Source organism: Chamaea fasciata, unplaced genomic scaffold (genome assembly GCF_029207755.1).
Source record: "Chamaea fasciata isolate MVZ Bird 193981 ecotype frontalis unplaced genomic scaffold, bChaFas1.0.hap1 SCAF_3, whole genome shotgun sequence".
NCBI lineage: Eukaryota > Metazoa > Chordata > Aves > Passeriformes > Sylviidae > Chamaea > Chamaea fasciata.
This window is the reverse complement of record NW_027094088.1, coordinates 60481114-60502024: the sequence shown is the minus strand read 5'-3', so window position 1 is coordinate 60502024 and position 20911 is coordinate 60481114. Positions and strand designations below refer to the sequence as shown.

The window sequence follows — 20911 nt, the reverse complement described above, 5'->3', positions numbered from 1 at the left end:
GAGAGCATGTTTTCCTTGGTAAGCAGCAGCTTGTTACTTGGTTTTTAACCATGAGAGGGTTGCCTGTAACAACTTCAGAGCACACAGCTTCAAGTCGACTTAAACTAATCCCTTTCAGAATCAGCCGACACAGCGTGCTCGCTGCTTTCACTCCCGCTGCATTGGTTACAGCAGCTGAAGGAGTTAAGTGCCCCCTTAGCTAAGCAGAACAGCTCCCTTGGCAGAAGTGCGGCCATCCACTGTGGTCACAAAGGACTAAACACACTTCCCTCTCCATGATCTGCGTGTTTGGTTTCAAGCTCTGACCCGGATTATTGGAGCAGACAGTCCTGGATAACAATTCCTTAAATTGCCCCAAAACATATCACTAGATGTCTTGGGGGCTTTAGCTATCTAAAGTATTTCTGGGGCTAAAGCCAAGCTTTCTCGAAGAAAGCACAACACAAACAGTAAATCAGTCTTGCCGACAGCCTTTAATGCCATACCTTTAGTAAAGTGACTGCTGTCTGTGAGGACACCCCTTCATACTCATCTCCTTATCGATAACTTTAAAAATAGCCTTGTACTAAATGCTATGAAGTCTACACAGCTCAACTTGAATAAGCACAATATATCATCTGAGTACATGCTTCTCCCCAAGTAAATTCATTGAAGAAGCTGAAAAATACATAATACACTGAGGAAAATGGTTTAACAGGGCCTTCAGAGACTTCCCAAAAGAGAAGGATAAAACAGCGGCTCAACATTAAAAAACAGAGATTTGGTATTTATCCTTAGCAGAGCAAGGAAGGGCTGAATCATATACCTTATTTTAATCATGACAAAAGACTGCTTATGTACCATTGGATGACACATTGGAACAATGAAAATTATCTCCAAATTCATTTCATTTCACTTTGAAAAACTTGTGTAGCCTCTTCTTCCAGAATTATTCTACATTAATCCAATTTACTGTAATCCATTCCTAAGGTGAATTATACTAAACAGAATTTTAATATGACATTTTAATAATGGATGAAAGCAACCCACATAGAATTTTAACATGATTTAACTAAACTGTTTTAAATTATTTTTTAATTTGAATTGATTTAACTTGACCTTATTGTCACATATGGAGACATCACCTTCACACATGTTTTGAGAAACGGTCTGAAAACAGAGAGAAATGTATCTAGAAACATTTCTGTGACAGGCAGAAAACTTCACATAAGGCATCCTCCATGTTGGAAAGGGAGATTTTCATTTCACCACCTCCTTTAAAAAGCCAGGGTTAACCAGGCTTGAGGGGTTTTACCTCAGCAAACACTGAATACAACAGTAAGATGCTTCTTTTGTGGAACAATGCAAATCACATTGAAGAACTTCCAGACATCCTCTTACTAGGAGCCATACTTCCCAAATAACAGTAACAAGAAGTCAAACTCCAAACCCTTACTGTTTTCATGCTTGACTTGCAGGGTAAATCAAGTTTATGAATGAGTTTGCATGAAGAAGCATAAATCTCACCCAACTCACAGAGTTACAGGGTAGGGGGGAAAAGTAAAAAAAGCAAAGAAGTCCACGCATTTCTGCAAACCCATTCCTGGGTTATTTGTGAATGTATCATGTCACAATAAATAAATAAATAAATAAATAAATAAATAAATAAATAAATAAATAAATAAATAAATAAGTAAATATATAAATAAATAAATAAATATTTTTACAAAAGAAAATACAGTCTGACTGCTCAGGGAAGGAGCAAAGGTTATGAAAATGTCTCTCTGGAGCAGAGACCAACCAGCCATTCTGCCAGGCTGGAGCACTCTCAACCTGCATTGACCTGTTCCCACACCCCATGAAATTGCAGGCTACACTTCTACTAGAATCAAAGAAGTGTTGCTTGTAAGACACCTCTGGAGGCCATCTAGGCCAAATACCCCCTTCAAAGTAGAATTATCACCAAGGCTATAACATCAGCCACAGCTTTGTCTAGCTGAGGACTGAAAGCCTCAGTGCACAGGGGTTGCCCTGGGCAGTCTGTTCTTCTCTACCGCCCTCCTACACATGAGCAAAGTTTTATAATATTCAAGCTGAGGCTCCCAAGCTGCAATTTGCGTCTACTGCCCCTTGTTGTATTATTTGCTGGTATCAAAGAGATTGTCATCTTCATAACCACCCTTCAAGTTCTTGCAACCTTCTGTTAAGATTATCCCCTTACTCTTCTTCATCTTGAGACTAAACAAGCCCAGCTCCCTTCAGGCGCCCCTTGGAGATCACACCGCCTAGGTCACACCATCCAGGCCCCAACATCTGTAACTTCCCAAGATGTTTCAGCTTTCCACATCCTTCATGACCTGGGAGAAGGCAAGAGCCACAATTCCCAACAAAATCCTCCAGACATACCTCACAATCTTGCTGGCCACAATCTGCTGGGTACAGTTCTCTCAGTGCAGCCCAGTATGTCATTCACTTTGCTCAGAAAAACAAAAAAAAAGAAACCTAACTAAGAGCCCCACAGAAGCAAACAAACAAATAATAATTTAAAAAAATCCAAACCACATGCATGCCTAGCCAGTTATCAAACACAAACCCATTTCTTGCAGGGCATCACCCAGCCACTATCCAGCTTGCATCCACAGGTATTCCTGCTGCCAAGACTGACTCATGCACTGATATATCCTGGTCCAGATGCCCTTTACAAGTCCATTCACAATTAAATCATCAATCCAAAAATATTCTGGCTTGCAGAAATATCCCATGTGTCCTGATCACCACAGCAGATGAAAGAGACATCACAACTCTGTAAATTATGCCATTTCAACAACAAACAACCCCCCACAGAACCAGGAGCACTCGTCACCCTCCATTAAAAAACTGGCATTGAAAATGGAAAGACAGCAATAAGTGATGGTGTAGGTATTGTTACTATGATATGAATTACAATTATGCTTTTGAGTGCCTAGTGTAACACATACTTTTGATAGCTGACATCCACGTAACTTCTAGCCAAAGCAAACCTATGCGCTTGAAAGGTGCGATGCTAAAAACTGGGGATGTAGGAGAAGATTTGAAAGTTTTTCTTCATCATCAGATATATCCAGTGTGCAACCAAATATATCTGATCTGGATTTGTATTTTGAGATGACTAGTTTTATATACTTACACTTCTCTGACTTCTGTGAACACAGTCACTAGGAGAACTCAAAAAAAAAGGGGGCAACTGAAGTGTTAAATGCTGTATGTAACTGAACTCTTAAATTAAAAAAAAAAAAAAAACCAAACAACATATTCTGCTGTTTTCTAACAGATAAACTATGAAAAGTTTGCACTTCCCTCCTTCTGAAGGGCAATCTCATTTCTGAAACTCCGTGATTTTGGGAGCTGTCGCACTAACAGAGGTAGGAAAAAAAACCTGTCTTATATGTCAATAATGACATCAATCTCCCATTGCTTAATCACCAATCTGATCTGCTTCTTAGTTACCATGTAAGGAAGAAGATAAAATATGAGAAGAGTGAACGTGCCACGATATGCTTTGCAACATTAATAAAACATTCAATAGTAGTTTTGTTGCTATGTCTGCTAAAGTAAAATGTTCAAATGGCCTTGGAAGAATCTATTTGACAACAGAGCATAAGTCTCTGATAGAAAGTCAAGGCAACTTCCTATCCAAGTTCTATAAGATGATCTGCTTGATATGGAGAATGCATGTTTATCTTTTTTGCAAATCACATTTTCCTTAGTCTGTGTGGTATTAATCTCCACGGAGGTGGACACCTCCAGGAAGGTGCAATGTTTCATCTCCTGATTCTGGTCAATTCCTGTTTTAATCTCATTTCTGGGTCACACTCTTCACACACAGTGAGATATTAAACTCTATAAGGGCAGCTAGCCTTAGCACGCAGCTTCCCCCCTTCTGGCCAATCCTTATCTTAACTCTAATATCCTATGATTTATATTCCATTTTCAAGTTTAATATATTCTACTTCATTTTTATCAACAAGTCTTCTCTCTCCCTCCCCTACCTCTTTTCAGAGATTTCCACAGGAAAAACTACCAGTTTGGTCCCTTTTACCAACCACTTCCCTCAAAATCATTGTAGATGTTACTGTTGTTACTGCCAGGTTGAGATCTTATTGGTGTCATTACCAATAGGTGTTATTGCTACTTGCAAAGCAACTGACAATGCTTGCCCTATTAAGGACTAGTTCTCTCAGTGGGATATAATTTTGTGCAGCCTTGCTTAATATAAAATTTCAGTTACCTAATGCAGGATGGGATAACCCCACACCTAGGCAACAAACTAGGATATAAGTTAGAACACAAGAAATTAAAAGCATAATGCCTTATTGTACACTCTCCAATTGACATTCAAATCTCTGTCCTAAATGGGAGGTGTTTTTCAACTGAAATAACAGGAACATCATGAGGCTAAAGTATTTCAGGTCTCTCAAATATTAGTATCATAATGGGCAACACAATCTCAGAGAGGAAAACAGAACCTGAGATCTTTAGCCTGCATGATATCTACCTCAAACATTTTGAGACCAATCTTTGCTGCTCCCACCAAATATAAAGCATTGTTTGAATACAGTATTTAATTTCACTATCTAAACATGCTTTCAGTTTTCCCTGCCAGGTTAGCTTCTCAGCCTCAGAAACACTCATCACTAAATTAACACATCATCATCATCTTCATCTCTTGTTTGTTCAGCACTTGAAAAACTTACTAGCCAAACAGTTAAAACCACAACAGAGAGGCATGTTTATGAAAAGGGCAAGAGACATGATTTCAAAAATATTGCTACTTTGCAGAGCATGTTCCTCTTCAATCTTTTGTCCCACTATTTTTTATATACTCTCTAGCAGAGAGCCTGTCTAGTGTCCTTCTTTTTTTCTTCTTTTTTGAATAAGCTGTATCTATCTGTGATGGGAATTTGATTCAAAAGAGAAGGGAAATAAACGCCTTGATTGCCTCATTTACCATTAATTTGCTTCTCAGCACAGTTCTTGTACATGTGAACTTCACCACCACAGTCAGAGATGAGCACACCAGAAGCACCACATCTGAAATGCTCCAACAATTCTTAGGGAAGCTTGATTCAAAGTTAGTAGACGATGAGCCATGAGACCGTTAGGAACCCAAGACACCAGAAAAAATAAGCCTACAGGAGAAGACCATGAGATCTGAGGTAAACCTGCCTGGCTACACCACATGCAATAGTTCCAAGTGTCTCACTCTCTGTAATGCTTCAATTCAGCAACCAGCATCTGTTGCACTAAATTGCTTGTCAATGCAGACACAGCCACAGTCTGTCTAAGACACAGCGAAACAGAATTGCCCTGACAGGTACTAGTGTCACAGATAAAACTGGCAAGATCCTTCTAATTTCTTGCTGTAGCAGCTTATAGGATCCCAAGAGCAAAATACAGTGCAGCTAAGTGTGCAGACAACTTTACTCAAACATAACCTTACTTTGCCTTTGGAAAATTTTTTTAACTGTTTCTGTTCACAGACATTCAAGGTAAAAGCTTGAATTGAAAAAGGATGACTTCATAGTTATCCAAGCCTTTCATTCCAAAGGTTTTGGAAAGCAAACCGAAATACACTTCAGAACATTTATCCAAGCTTTGACTTCATTTAATTTTACCATGAATTTGCATTTTCATACATGGTCTTTATTGCTGTCTGTCTGTTAGGCTGCTGTCTTCTGCAATCCATTAGCCAGTTTTCAAACGCTGATTACAGTCCCCCATTAAGAATATCTTCTTTGCCCATGCATTTTATCTCCTGCTATTATAACATTTCATCATGCCTGAATCTGTAAATTGTGTCTGAGAACAAACTAGTCTGTGTCTTAGGTAAACTGATCAATCATACATTAAAGAAACCAAAAATACTCCAGGGACCTAGATGTATTTATATATTTTACCATGTATAAACACATTCATCAAACAGCCACTGGGTCCATTTATGAGCTATACATCAATTACTGAACATTTACATTGAAGATACAATCACTGGTAGTTTATCTTTTATACTGCTAAAGGCAAATCCTCTTAATTACAACTTATTTAGAGAGAAGTTTTTAATATGTGCAACTCTAATGTTCTTAATGTTGTTACACTTTCTTTACTTTTTCCCCTTTTACAGAAATCCTGAGGTTCAATCCCACTCTTTTTCTAAACTGTGTTCTGAACTGCAAAAGTATAAGGAAATAGCAACTTATCTGGGCCTAAACATAGCCAAAATAATCTTTTATATAAGAAGGACCCATTTTGCTTAAATACTGAGACCACATACTGCCTGCTCTTTCTTAATTCTTACCCAAAGAAATGCAAATTTATTAAGATGCTTAATTACTGTAGTTGAGATATAGTAAACAAGCAGATAAGAGAGAATGTAAAAGAAGGACAGGAAGAATACTATGATAAACAATACATAGTAATCTTGGATGCAGAATGTCTCAAAAAAAGGATTAGGAAATAAAAATAAACCAGTTTTACCTGGATTCCTTCTTGACAGAGCCTTTTTAATATAGTAATCAGGAACCTAAAGGTACCCTAATCTGTGAGTTTAGAGAACCCCACACCAATAAAACAAAAGCCAAGTAGACACATGGAAGAAACTGGAGAATTACCAAGAGGGTCACCAAAACCCACTGCCTACCCATAACTCAGATTTAACTAAGATGGTATTTGTCCCACAGGCAGGTAGGCTGGTTTGTTTTCCTGACCTCTTTCACCTGGCAACACACTCAATGTACAGCATGAACAGAGCTGTTTAGAATTTTACATATTACTGCCCACAAACCTGTCAGTGTAACAAGATGATGATAAAATATGAGTGATTCCTAAAGTACCAAAAGCTGAAGAGCAGCAACAAGGATGGGCTTATCTTTCTTTCATTCTCAGTCCACATTTTGTGTCTTATAGAGAAAAAAAGGCATCCTCCTCGTTCATGGCACGGTAATGAAGAAACTCATCAACTTCAAGATTTCTGCAATGGATTCATAGATCCCTTTTATCCCTTCTTAATTTTACACTTTCTTCTTCAAATCTATTTTGTCTACATAGTTGAAATGCTGCCACCATCACAGGACTCAATCCTCAACCACAACACAGTAACTGATGTGGAAGAACATGTAAGAGGACTTGGGATCTTTATGGTTTAAGAACTTATTTATTACAAAATTGTGAACCCAGTACTTAATTTTGCTCTCCAACGAATATGAGAGCAGTTGTTTTTCCTTTAAGGACCAAGAACTAGTGCACTTATGCCTCCCCTACACTTCACAAATCAAAGTAAGATTATGTTGTTTTCCCATTTTTAAAGTATTATTCAAGGCAAGAAATTCTCCAAAACTACTTTCCACTACAGCTTTGCTGCAAGCACTACACAAGCAGCATCCAGGAAACAACACTTGGTAATAACTTAACAAACTGTCTATCAGGTAATCAACATCAGTACTGCTGTGCACTTCAAAAGTGAATAAAATTGTTATTTCATTAGGGAAATAAATAAACATTTACCAACTTCCTTCACTTGTTCCTGTGTCCTCTGGGGACTGCCTCATATACAAACTTAGTAAATTTGAGCATTTTCTTTGGCTTTTGCTTCCATTTGCTAATGCTGGGAGGGTTTTAGGTTTAGGTTCACAATGCAAATGCTTCACATCCAAGTGCAGTGGGAGTATTTTTGTTGGTTTTAAATCACATATTCACTTCAACTAAAAGATGATTTTTCTAATTCTTTCAACTTCTTCATAAAATAAGACTGGCCCATTAATTACTTAAGGCTGCTTTTTACTTAATAGCTGTTTAAAGAGATGGATTGCCAAAATTATTTCCCAGAAACTCAGATTATCTAGTGCTTGTTTTCATTTCCATTTCCACGCTTAAGCAAACAGAGAGAGATGTTTATGCTTAACATCTGGATACTATCACTATGCAAGCAAAGCAATCCAACAGATTATTCTAGTATTCCTAGGGTCTGCAAATGTCATTATTAATCACAAATGCTACTCTTTCAGGTTCACAGCCTCATCACATAGCCCATAAAGCTCATACCAAGGGTTTTAAAATACATGGTTTCTGTCAACCTGAAAGTAATGTACAGACTCCCCTCTTCTGAATGCTCATGAAGAACATCTGTGCAGTCTCTCTAAACGAGTGCATAATCTTACACTTCCAAAATGCTGGTCATTTAACTCAACTCCTTTTTCAGCATTTGACAGAAACACCAATAAATCACCAAAAGCATTGAGCATTTGGAGTATAAACCCAAAAAATACAGATAAGTGAGCCAGATGGAACAACCACCACCCCCAAAAAAGCTGTTTAGTATATCCACTTCAATGCCTTTAAAACAACCTATAAACTGAGACTGGTAGTTAACTGCTGCTGTGCAGACAACAGGATACACAAACTGGGCAGGAACTTGCTCATCCTTGGAAAGAACTGCAGACCTGGAAGCAGTTCATGCCTTCAACATGACTCAGAAGGAGCTGTTAACCTGCCCTACAGTACTTCAGGAAATTAGCACACAGGTATTTCAAATGAAAGGAAAAAGAAAGGGGGGGAGGAAAAAACTACTGGGAATAACACACCACCTAGGAATGCAACACTTTCCCACTTATGTAAGAAGAATCAAAGCATTAAACCATTAAATTAACTTTATCAAAGAAAAAAGTCAACCACACTGGCTAATAACAGCATATAAAGTAAGTACGTACTAACAGAAGTGGTTTAAAAAATATTAAAAGTAAAAACAAAAACCAATTTGATTAACAACTTCTCACTTCCAGGTTTCAGCCGCCTCAGTCAGAAAAAACACCCCACCTTTAAATTTTTACATGCTGTGACATTACACCCATCTATTTAGCCTGTGTCTACCAGGAAAATTATAATCCCTTTCATTACCAAGCTTCGTTTTAACTGATTCAGAAATCCAAATCATTAAATGCTAAGGGTTTTGCTCTCACCTAGAAAATGTCTTTCCACCCTTACATATATACTCACATTCTTATAAGTGAGTAGAGCAAGGACATGAAGGATTTTGTTTGTGGTGGGGGCTGTGAATAATTTGTCATGCTATCTGAAAAAGGAAAGGTAACAAGAAAGGAAAGCAAATCCCACAGAGATTTACAAATGCAAAAAACTTAATATAAATAGACCTTTTGCACTAAACAAGACCACACACACAAAGTATTCATATGCTGAAAAGCTGGCAAGCCTGTGGAATGAGTTTGGAATTTCTAGTATATTCACAAATTGAGTCAGGACTGATAGCTGGTAAAAACTAACTGCTAAAAGAATATTTGTTTGGCTTTTCTGAATTGACTAAGAAAAAGACTTTAAAGATCATTTTATTATACTTCTGCTATGCAAGAGTGGAAAGCCTCTTTAATTGGAAATTTACTAGCCTGAAAAGTGAACATGGAATGCACCAAACGTTGTCACATCAACAAAGACAGACACAGCTAAACAGTTAAGCAAAGAAGAGCACAAAAACTTTATGGAAAGTGATATTTATACTCAACTACTTATTTATACTCTTTATACCATTATTTACACTGCTTTATTTATACCATTCTGAGTAAGGAATCTCATCTACCTTATCTCCCTTAGCTTATGGCACGAAACTCTAACATCAAACTCTTCCAACAGAAAAAACAAGGAGAGCCAAGGAGATTAAAAAAGGGGGCAGGAGGGGCTGCTGCAAAGGAGTGTTTAAGGTCGCTTATAGATACACCAGCCCAGGGCCGGGGCAGGGAATGTGGGAGGCCGATGCACCACCATGGGGACAAGGAGTGCGAGCACAGTGGGGAAATGACAATCAGCTTCTTTCTTCAAGTACGGGGGGAGGGATTATGGGACTAACCGTTTGGTAATTTCGAGACTGGACTGGGGTTTTTTAAGTCAACACCATTACCTTCTCTGGAAAACTTATGACAAATAGCACTGAAGTTAACACAACAATGTTTTGGTACATACTGTCTACTTAAAATGCATATGATACTCAGACTTAAGCATACTAATTGGAGAGATACCTGAAAAAAGTATATTCTATAATTGTAAAAATGCATTTCTTCTAAAGAATCAGAAGTTGAACAAAATATAAAGCTGCCTTTGGTATTTTTATAAGAAATCATCCCTTTAAAGTATTTTAAATAGTGATGGCAGTCAGCACTGACAACTTATCTGGTCATGAACTCAGTCACATTTCTTTAACACTCTCATGGCTGTCAAGTGCTTTCACATTTACAAAGAACAGGCAAATGGGATGACACTGGGAGAACCAAGACAACCGATAGCATTTTGATCTTACTCCAGACTAATACCGGAGAGATATGAAACAGATATAATGTAGTGTCAAAATATAAAATCAGAGCATTTTTCTAATTAATAGCAACAGGACAAGTCTCTGCCAGGTCTTGTAATTTTAATTCTTCGCTGTAGTGAAGAAGACAAAAGCAGTCTAAAATTTCAATACTTCAATGGACTTTTCTATTTAATTCAAACCAGAAATCATTTAAAACCAGCAAATATCATAAACCACACTATAGGACTCACAAAGAAACACAACCTGTATTTGGAAATAATACCACAAAAAATTTGAAGAAGTCAGTTATCTGGTCAAAAAATTGACTCTGAGCAGTTTTGAATTCATTTGAACCACAGCCACAATTATTCTTCATAGTATTTTTCTCTTCTGGTTAATATTCATCAGTCATTTTTACTGTTACAGAGCAAGTGTTTACACACAAAAGAAAGCATACAACTCCACCTCAAAATAAATTGAGTAACCAGTGTGTAATAATTAGAATGAACATACCATAACTTAATTGCAACAGAACTTGGGTTTAAAGTATTCAACAGTGTCTCATAAGTCAGTAGAATTAATTTCACTACATGGTAGTTGAGAAATGGTTTCTTTTTCTATTCAATTAATAAACATAATCACATGCTTTTAGTAAGTGGCAACAGAAGTAAATGACTTTCTGACAAACTGAAAGGTCCAATCTTTCATACACTAGCTAACAAAATAAGTTCATATTACCATAGTACTGGGCCAAGAACTGAATTTATTCACAGCACCAATCCTCAAGAAATCCCTCACATCTTTCACTGAAAAGGCAAACACAGCTTTCAACTACATGGCTTCCTAGTTAGAGCAGACTAAGTGACTCGAAAGAACAAAGTAGGTGTGCACTACGGGTGACTTCAGCTGAGTAGTTTGCATAGTTTTGAACAACTGGTTTAAAGCCAACTGTAGTCAAGGCTTACCAGGAAGCAGCACAAGGTAATGACCTTTCTGACCTAAAAAAATTATGTGTAGAAGGATTTTAGGTTCAGCTAGATGATACAAAATTGTCATCAGTGCCATTTACCAATGCCCAGCTGGCTCACTCTGGCCTTTAGAAACCATGGCCATTTTCCCCTTCAACCCACATTCACGTCTCACAAGCAATCTTGTTGAAAAACCCCAGAGGACAGTCAAGGACAGATCATGCATGTAAAGATGTGAAATTGCAGAAACCAGCTTTAAACCAGTTCCTGCTGTGCCCCAAACTGGGTGTCACAACGTCCTCTAATTCTAGCCTCGTACCTAGGTGTCACCTCCACCAAGTCCTCTGTTGCTTGACATCACAATTGCTCTCTACTAAGTGCTATGAAGAGGCCACTCCTTGTTTATACAATTATATAATAAATGCTTTAGCCATCTATTATAACAAACTAACACGTTTAAGCCCAGTTTGCTCAAAGCTGCATGTCAGAAACACTAGCATAACGCTGTCATCAGTTGGCATGCAGTCATCCAGAACAAGCCTCAAACATCCTCACCCAGTCTAAAACCTCCAGCTCCAGAGTGAGCACCAGGCCTCTCTTCCCACCTCAATTCACGTCCTCCTGCCTGCTCTTTCTACTTCCTTGGGTGGATGAAGTGCTGGCATGGTGAGCAGAGTGTAGATCCGGTGTGACTCAAACCAGTGCCAGGTTCACCTCACATGAGCTGGACTGCGATCATAACTGGCAAACCAAGCCTTCCCATCTTCAGCCCTCATCCTCCCTTATCTCAGGTTTGGGTGGCTGCACATCTGCCAGTGAACTAACAGGAAACTAATCCCAAGACCATCTTCCCTTCAAGGAGATTTGCATAAAGCTAAACCAAATCACCCACAGGCCGCTTGGTGGCCAGACCTAGTGCAGGCAAAGACCTGAGAGCCACTCAAGTGATAGAAATGCCCCCCTCTGTGGCAGCAGCAATTTAAATTAGCTTAATAGCATAAGCAGGCTGAAATGAAGCTGCAAATCGGAGTGCACACTTCTGGGAGCAGCACTACAAAGGCGTCTTTTCATGACAATGATAAGCTATGACAAATGGGATTCCATCAGCACCTGAAAACACAAGGTATGTCCTAATTGACTCAGCTAACACAACTGAAGTAATTTTTTTGGAAGCCTCCTATTACACATTCAACAGGATTTGTGTTGGAAAAGGAAGAGTAGAGATTTCACCAAAACAGTTGCTGACACTCAGTCGCATACCAGCTCCTGAGGGGTGAGATGACCTGGAGGACTACCAGATAGAGGATCACACAAAGACATCATAAAGACTCAAGAGCAAGAAACAACACTAGACCAGTGCTGCAGATCTCTCTGCATGTTAATCCAGATACTGCCAATCTTTACATGTAAGAGGATAAACTCCTCTAAAATCACTTGTATTAACAAGAGCATATCAAGAAAGAGACAAACCACGGTGATAAGCATTAAACTCTCCCAAACATTCAGCATGAGGTCACAGGTCCTTCAAGAGCCTTGCTCAAAGCCTCTCCTTCCTCCAAAAGGGCTGGTTAAAGACTCTCTCCTTCTCAAGAGTCCTACTGTCCACTGGCACAGCCACCTCACAGACCATCATTTAATGCAATATCTCAGCTCTTCAGTAATGAAATAGTTCCATAAAAGTGTCAGCTCACAACCAGGAGTGAGACAAATGGTCAAAAAAGCCAAGCAAAAGACAGGAATGATCACATTATGGATAGGGAACAGAACAGAAATCATTATTAAGCACTATATAAATCCATCAGGCAGCTGTCTCATGGATGGTCTGAGCACTGTAGAACTGGAACAGGAAGAGAAGGCTGATAAAGAATAAAAAAGAAGATATGGAATGGTAGCTTCACAGAAGGTGGCTACAGCTGGACTTTTCTGACTAGAAAAGTAACAGTTGAGGGAGAGTGGTAAAACCCAGTGTGGCATGAAGAAGGTAAACTGGGAGAAATTATTATTCATCTTTTCATGCAAGAGCTAAGATAATTACAACCAGCCATTAAAAAAAAAATAGCTTTTTCCATACAACTTGTAGATTCCTTACCACAATCCAAGGCAAATGTTAAAAAAAATACAGACTGAAAATGTAATTAGGCACAATCATGGTTACACAGTCCACTTATAGTATAAAATACCAGCACTTTGTCACTGTGGACAGACAGTATTCAGAGGAAGTCACTCATCTTACCAAAAATCACATTCCCCAAGTGCCCACCATCTGAGACTGGATACTTGACTATGTGGACCTTCCACCTCATCATGTGCAGATTTCTTACCTTGCCCCCACTCCTGGGATTTTCAAATTTTTATTTATTAGCTCAAGTAGATCTTAAATAAGAGCAAGACATCTTCCTTGTTCTAAGGTGCACTATGTATTTCACTACCACGCTAATCAAGCACTACTGTGATTCTCAGACAAAAGGGACTAATTGGGACTTCCGGGGTCATTGTGTTCTCGGTGCTTTCAATTTCACGTGAATCAGTTAAGTTCCAATTAGAAAGTTTATATCCCTTGTATAAGTGTAATATGACACCTGAAAATACAGATAGACGAGTGATCTGTGAACCCGCAGTGCCATGGAAGGAGCTGAATACATAAAAGAGAAGAAAACGTTTGAGAAGGAGGTGATGAAGGCAGGAAAATAATTTCACTCTTAATTTCACTCATTTTCCATGTAATTTGTCAATACATTTTAACAGCTTGATGGGAAATAAAAAAGCTACTGATAAGTTTCTTATACATGCACTCCTACTTGCACCAGTGTCTCCTGCATATCTTGCATATATGTAAATTGTAGTACATTCAAGGTAGAATATGACTGAAGCATCTTTTGCTGTTCTGGCAGCAAAGAGCTAATTTGAGTTAAATTACTTTAAAGTATTTTTAAACATTTTCAAAGAGCTCTCCGTTTCTTCTACTACATGGTTACAAACAATAGATATGCTGGTTACAATTTTCATATATTTCTAAGTATATTTAATGAGGAAAAAAAATCTATAAAACAAATAATATCTTCTACTTTATTATACAAATTTCTGAGTCAGATTCACTCCCAAAGACAGACTACAACTATTTTATCAGAGGAAGGGAAAAAGACAAACTTAGAAATATTTATTCTTGCATGCTAATTTGCGATACTAACTACTTTGCATGCAAAATCTAAGGAATAACTATTCCAATAAATGATTTGAACTCATAAAACATACAGTGTTTTTTATGCTTAACTATCCCTATGGTCTGAAATACCACAGTTAAATAACTTCAGGTAAGCTCTTGCATCTAGAATTTTTATCCTCATATCTTTTATTTAGTAATTTAAAACCCCACACACTTGCACAGAAACCATCGGAGGCAGTGCAATGCATATTTCTATCAGCTAGTTGACAAGCCAGCAGCATTTTTCAAAATTTTTTTTAAATATTCCAATTTTTTTCCTTCAAACTAGAAAATATGCAAATTGCTAAAAATAAAATTCAAAAAAAATATAAGTTTAAAGTGATTGAGTTGTGAAAACAAGCTGAACTTGTTCTTTATCGAACTGTAGGAGTTGCAGATGAAAGGAGGTGCTATATAAGGAATAGCTAGACTTCAACAGAGAACACACTGCCAAAACATTTTGGCCTAGATTCTGACAGGCACGCACCCAAGTTGAAGGGTCATGGAAAGCAGCGGTGTAAAGAAACAATCTACAGAGACCAGAAAACATTACACTGCGGATTAGGGCTGTGGTGGAGGAAAGGGGGCGGGGGAGGAGGGCAGAGAAAGGCTGTTTGGGGTTTTGTTTGCTTGGGTTTTTTTTTCTATTTGAACTCTGGGGAGAAAAACAAAAGATACAATGTTTCGATTATGTGCAAAGGGGGCGGAGAAGATATACAAGCACAATTTCTAAGACAGCAACAATTTACAAAATGTATCTTGCTCTTTTTCCTAAGTTTCTGCAACTCCTCATTTGCTTTCACGGAATATGTTAGAAGGAAGAACAGACGGCAAACTATCACACACAGTTCCCGAAGAAGGCCAACTTTCAAAAAATTCATGCTCTGTAATTTGATTAGACTCTTAATAAACATGTCAAAGCTTTTATGAAAAATTTTATGAAGAATTCTGGATCTTGCTATCCTTCATGCTCAGGAGTAGTACAGAACATCATAAAAAGGAAATAAAAATCAAATTACAGTAAGAGAGATTTGTGAAAGGTCCAGACTGACTTAATATCCTCATTAATGACAAAGGAAAATTAACAGTTTTCAATTCTTGCAATTCAGACAAGAAGAATATTAATAAAAAGGGAGCTGAGAATTAGATAGATTTAGTTTAACTTGGAAAAGCACAGGCTGTTATATTATGGTGGGGATGGTGGAAGGCAGTCAAAGAAAGATGATTGCAAAACAGTACTCACGTTAAACAATAGAGATGCCTAGGTATAAAACAGATGCTCCAGTGTGCACCAAACACAGAAACTTCTCATTGCAGGCTACATAAAGGCTCTCACTGGGAAATACAAACTGGGACATACCTTTGTGTGTGCATGCACTAACACCAGGATAAAGAAGTTTCATCAGCAGAATCACAAATACTCATACGTACTCCTGGGACTGGCTTAGAATAAGTAATGAAACAAAGTTGTGGCAGTTACCAATTTCAGTAGGGCATAGCTCTACTTGTGGATATCAAAAGCATTATTAAAAGCCCAAGAACCATACCTTAAACCAAGTACAACGTCAGAAGCAGCTACTAACAACTCTATTTCACTAAACCTTCAAAAATGTCTGAGTGTCTCAAATTAACAAACCTCTGACTGGTGCAATACATCAGTATTCTTGAGCCTCGGCAATAGAAACTAAAGTCTCTAGCAGCTGACATGTTATATACACCAAAAAAAAAAAAATTAATCTTGTGTTTCCTAGATACAATTGTTCAACTTCTCGACAAGCATCACCTACTCTGGTCAGAAGGATATTGAACATTCTTTTCCACTTACCTAACACATACCCCACAGTACCAACCTGACTGCTTGTACTTGCAATTCCAAAACGGGCTGCATGCCACATTTTCAGCATAAAATACCACAGACCATAAAAGTTATCAGAACTTCCTACTCTCCTTACACCAGTGAACAAGCTTATAAAAAATCTTTACCTAAGTGTTACCTTTGGTGTTAACATTAGTCTGATGAGTTAGGAGTAAAGCAAAAACGACTGGTCTGACTTAACTATGGTTTTGAATAAAAAGATATTACACTCGGGGAATATTTTATTTTAGCTGTTCCTACAACATACCAGCCGTGTAGATGGTACATTTCCCTTCCCCTGGTAAAAGGCTCATAGGTGCTTACGTAATTCTACAATTCTGATACAGAGACATTAAATTATACACACCAAAGTTAGACACACAAGGATGGATGTAATCTGCTCAGACCAGCACCGCTTCAGCATATTTCTTAATCGATGACATTTCGAATGTCTCAATTAAAAACTAATTTATAGGAGGACCGGGAGGAAAAGAAGAAAAGCCCCCTGACTACACATCAGTCCTTTAAAGTCTCAAGAGTGTAAACACCTTTATTAATGGCAGTTTTCAAATCAGTATCGTATGATAAAGATCTCAAATGCCTGTCCAACTGATGCACCCAATGCAACTGCAGGTACTATTCAAACGAGGGGGGGAGGGAAGAAAGAAGAACGAGAGCCTTAAGTCAATTTCAGCCAGTCAGTTAGTCCTTGGCACAATACTTCACGCCGCAAACAATAAGAGCACATTCATGATAAAGCTTTACCCCAAGCAAACGAAGGGTGCTTCATAAACTACAGCGGAGCAGGTGGGGGTGACAGTCCGGCACACGAGTCCTCGGTGCCCCCCGCATCGCCCCGGCACAGCACGGGAGATGCTGCCCCCTCTTCCCGAAGCGGCCGCTCCAGCCCCGGGCTCTCTGCCCCGAGGCTCCCCCGGGGCCGACAACTCACCACCGCGCCAGCCGCAGTTCCCACCGCCCGGCCCCGAGGGCTTTAATTCCGCAAAACCCCGTGGCGTTGGGCGGCCAGGGAGGAAGGGGCGAGAAATTCGCGGCTTTCACACAAAACAGACGCCGACCCTATCGGAGCTTTCCCTCCCATTTCTCACCCACCACTCTTTTCTTAGTGTGGGGAGGGGGGATCCCGGTGGCCAGCGGCAGCTCGTGTCTCCCCGCCCCACGCCTCGGGGCGAGGGGAGCGGCCGGGCTGCACCCTCCGCGCCGGGCAGGGAAACGCCGGGAAAAGTTTGAGCGGGGGAAGGGGAGACAACAGCTCCAACCTCGCCGGCACCTGGGAGGCTGGTCGGGGGAGAGAAGGAGGAGGAGGTGAGGAAGGGGAGTTTGTAAGGTGCCCGAAGCCCGCGCTCCGCCCGCCCCTGCGAGCTCCGCGCCGGCAGCCTGCGCTGCGTGGGTCGCCCACCGCTTTCCGCAGAGCGGAGGGGGCGGAGGTGTGGGGCAGCCCCACTGCGGCCCCACCGCCGCTCCTGGGGACTGGAGCCGGGTCCTGGAGCAGTGCGACTCTTCCCAACCCTCTCCCCTCCCTTTCCCGGCAGGCAGCCCGGGCACGGCGGGACCCCGCCGCGCTGCCCGCCCTTACCTGGGCGCCGAGCAAGAACTCACCTGCCGAGAGCTGGGCCCGGGCCGCCCCGAGCAGGGCGGGCGAGCGGCCGGCCAGCAGGGCGAGCGCCGCCAGCAGCGGCAGCGAGGCGGCGGCGCCGGCCCCCCTGCCCATGCCGACTTGCGGAGAAGTTTCTGAAAGAGGCCGGTGCTGCCCCGGCCCGCGGCGGCGGGCGGAGCGCACCTCGACCGCCCGTCTCGCCGCGGCGCCTCGCCAGGAGACCCCCGCGCCGAGGGGCGCCCGCTGGCCCCGGGGCTGCCCGCTGGGGCAGCCGTCTGCGGCGCGACGAGCGCGGCGGCCGTGGCAGCGATTCCCCTCGTACTCCGGAGTTACTTTGCTGCTGGGCGAGTGGGGCGGGAGGGAGGAGCCGAGCGTGCACGTCCAACCCCCGCTCCCCGGCACTTGGCACGGGGAATGTGGGACTCCGGCCCGCAGCCCGGCGCGGGCGCAGCGGCGCCCGGCAGCGCCTCCTGCTGCAGGCGCGGGGGCAGCGCCGGCTCGGATCGGCTCTGCCCGGATCGCCTCCGCTCGGCTCGGCTTTCCCTGGCGCGGCGCGGCACGGCTCGGCTTTCCCTGGCACAGTTCGGCTCGGCTTTCCCTGGCACAGCTCGGCTCGGCTTTCCCTGGCACAGCTCGGCTCGGCTTTCCCTGGCACAGCTCGGCTCGGCTCTCCTCCGCCCTCTCCGGCACGGCTCAGCCTGGCTCAGTGCGGCTTGGCTCGGCTCAGCGTGGCACAGGAGCTGCTACAGGCGGTTGTGCGAGCCCCCCGCTCTCTACCTCCCGCCTGACGGGAACCTGCCGCTTCTGGAGGAGAAGGAGGAGAGGGGAGGAAGGGAGAGGGCGCCGGCTGAGCTGGCGGGGCGGGAGGTCGGGGCAGGGAGCGCGGCCAGGGGCGGCGGGTCTCGGGCGCTGGTATCGGGGGAAGGTCCCATCGCCTCGGGTGGGATCAGTTGGCTCATCCCGCTCTTGGAAACGCGATATAGATCGAGTGGCGAGCGTGGTATTATCAGCGCGCATCAAACAGCCTGGCTGTATTCTCGAGTCAGGATTCGTGTTTTTGCTTTCTTTGGCAACACTTGTCTGGCTCCTAACGCCAGTAAAGGCTTATTGCTCTCAATTGGAATGCTAATAAACAGTATTGCCATTATCCTCTCATTTCCACGCGTGATCACTCTCTGACCTTTCAGACAGGTCTGTGTGCAGCTGTGCAACTCTGACACCCGTGGGTTGTGACAAAGGATACTCTCTCCTGATCCAGACCCCAGGTATGCCCTATAATAAAGGCCTTGTTCTCTGTTTCTAAAAGCACTGCAGGTCCTTATGATTCCAGAGCTTAGAACGCCAAAAACCATTTGGAATAACAGATAAAGTCGCCAGTGCTGGAATTTATGTCTAAATAAGCATAATCTCCTCAAATTATATTAACAATCTTTCAGATTTTCTTTTTCGCATGGCAACTTGTAATCAGAGATGTTGTATAATGATTACAACTGAACCTGAAACCACTGGAAACTCACAGGTTTTATTGCAAATTCGAAATTTAATCCAGGTTCATCAAAGGTTTGCTGTGATTCAAAATCCTTTCCAGCCATTGTCTGGCAATTGATAGGTTTACCTTTAAGCCCTACAAGCCCTCAGGTTTTCAAAGAAAAAGAAAAAAAAAAAAAAAAAAAGAAAAAAGGAAAAAAAAAAAAGTGAATCAGAACGTGTTATATAAAATACCATGTAGTTCACACACACCCAACGCTAAAAAAACTCTACACCTGGAAAACCCTGTCCTTCGTTTGGGTGGAGTGGCTGAAAACCCACTTGCATGCTTACCCTGAGCTGTAAAAGGATGTGCTTCAGTGAACACTGATTCTTTGTTTGAACTTCAAGAAGAATGGGAGCTGTGTGAGATGATCTCATGACACCCAGCGTTTCAGGAAGGATGGGCCATGTACCAGATGGGAAATTTTTCTGAGCAAGGTGAAAGGAAGAGTTGTGCCAGGCCAGCTTCTGAGGCTGAGGATACATCATCATTTCTGTTGCTAATGAAAAAGATGTACCAAGTCATTTTGGTGTGAGGGAGTATGTGGGTATCTGATGCCTGCCTTCATGCTAGGAGCTATAATACAAACACTGTAAAATTGACTTCAAGACAGATAATTCATTAGTTGTTTGGGAGGGCAGAGTCTCCTTCCCCTTTACCTCCATGACAGGCTTGCAGCTATCTCCAGTGGTCAGCACTGCAGATTGCCACATCTGGATTGGAGGAGAGGTTGTTAGGTGATGGTGAATGTGCAGCTCCAGGTTGTTGCTTATTTCATTGCTCTGAGGTGATGGATCCCTCTGATGATGTACAGCCATCTGGGCTTTTCGCAGATAGCTTACATGTGTTCCAGTAGGAGTCTCTTGAGATTTCATCCTTTCCCATTATTCCATCACTATTAAAAAGCAACAAAAAGTATCTTGATTGCTATTCTTTCCTTCAGTAGAGAGTTCAGGCTTGAGAAGTAGGGGTGAGGTCTGCATGTGACTCCACTTTTCCCTAAGGTGTGTGTGCATCTGTTGAACTATTATGTGTAGTTCACTCTGTGTCCTTCTACTGTACTTGGCATCCTGACAAATACTTACACTTCAAGTTTGAGGTATTTTTTATGTTGTATGACATGAATGGATTTATATCCAATTTTTATATTTTTAGAGCCCTAAATATTTTACAGTTTTCACATTTTCAATTAAGAGTAAGGAAATCTATATTACCTGTCGTGTGTCTTTTAGAACAGTCAGAGCTAACAAACTGTATGCTAAATGCAAGTCTAATATAATAGCAGAAAGATGGAAACACCCCACAGTAACATCTTTCCCTCCAGCCCGAGGGCTATTTAGAACTTAAGGAAGGTACAGTCTTTATCTTAATTATTGCAGCATCTAAATAAAGTGCCAAATAAATCTCTGTCAATTTCAAGAAACTGGTTCT

The 20911-nt window shown here is 41.4% G+C and overlaps 1 protein-coding gene across 5 annotated transcripts in view; it reads right to left on the bottom strand.

Annotated features, from left to right (window-relative positions):
- PTPRK (protein tyrosine phosphatase receptor type K) overlaps positions 1–18283 on the bottom strand; it is a 381996-nt gene extending 363713 nt beyond the window's left edge. For 4 of the 5 annotated variants that reach the window (XM_066179209.1, XM_066179211.1, XM_066179210.1 and 1 more), the window contains exon 1: positions 17952–18283. In XM_066179209.1, the coding sequence (XP_066035306.1) occupies positions 17952–18063 (112 nt within the window). In that variant the 5' untranslated portion in view covers positions 18064–18283. Of the gene's footprint in view, positions 1–17096; positions 17137–17951 lie in introns of those variants that run through there. The other variant, XM_066179214.1, reaches the window with a different exon arrangement.
- Between the last annotated feature and the right edge of the window lie 2628 nt (positions 18284–20911).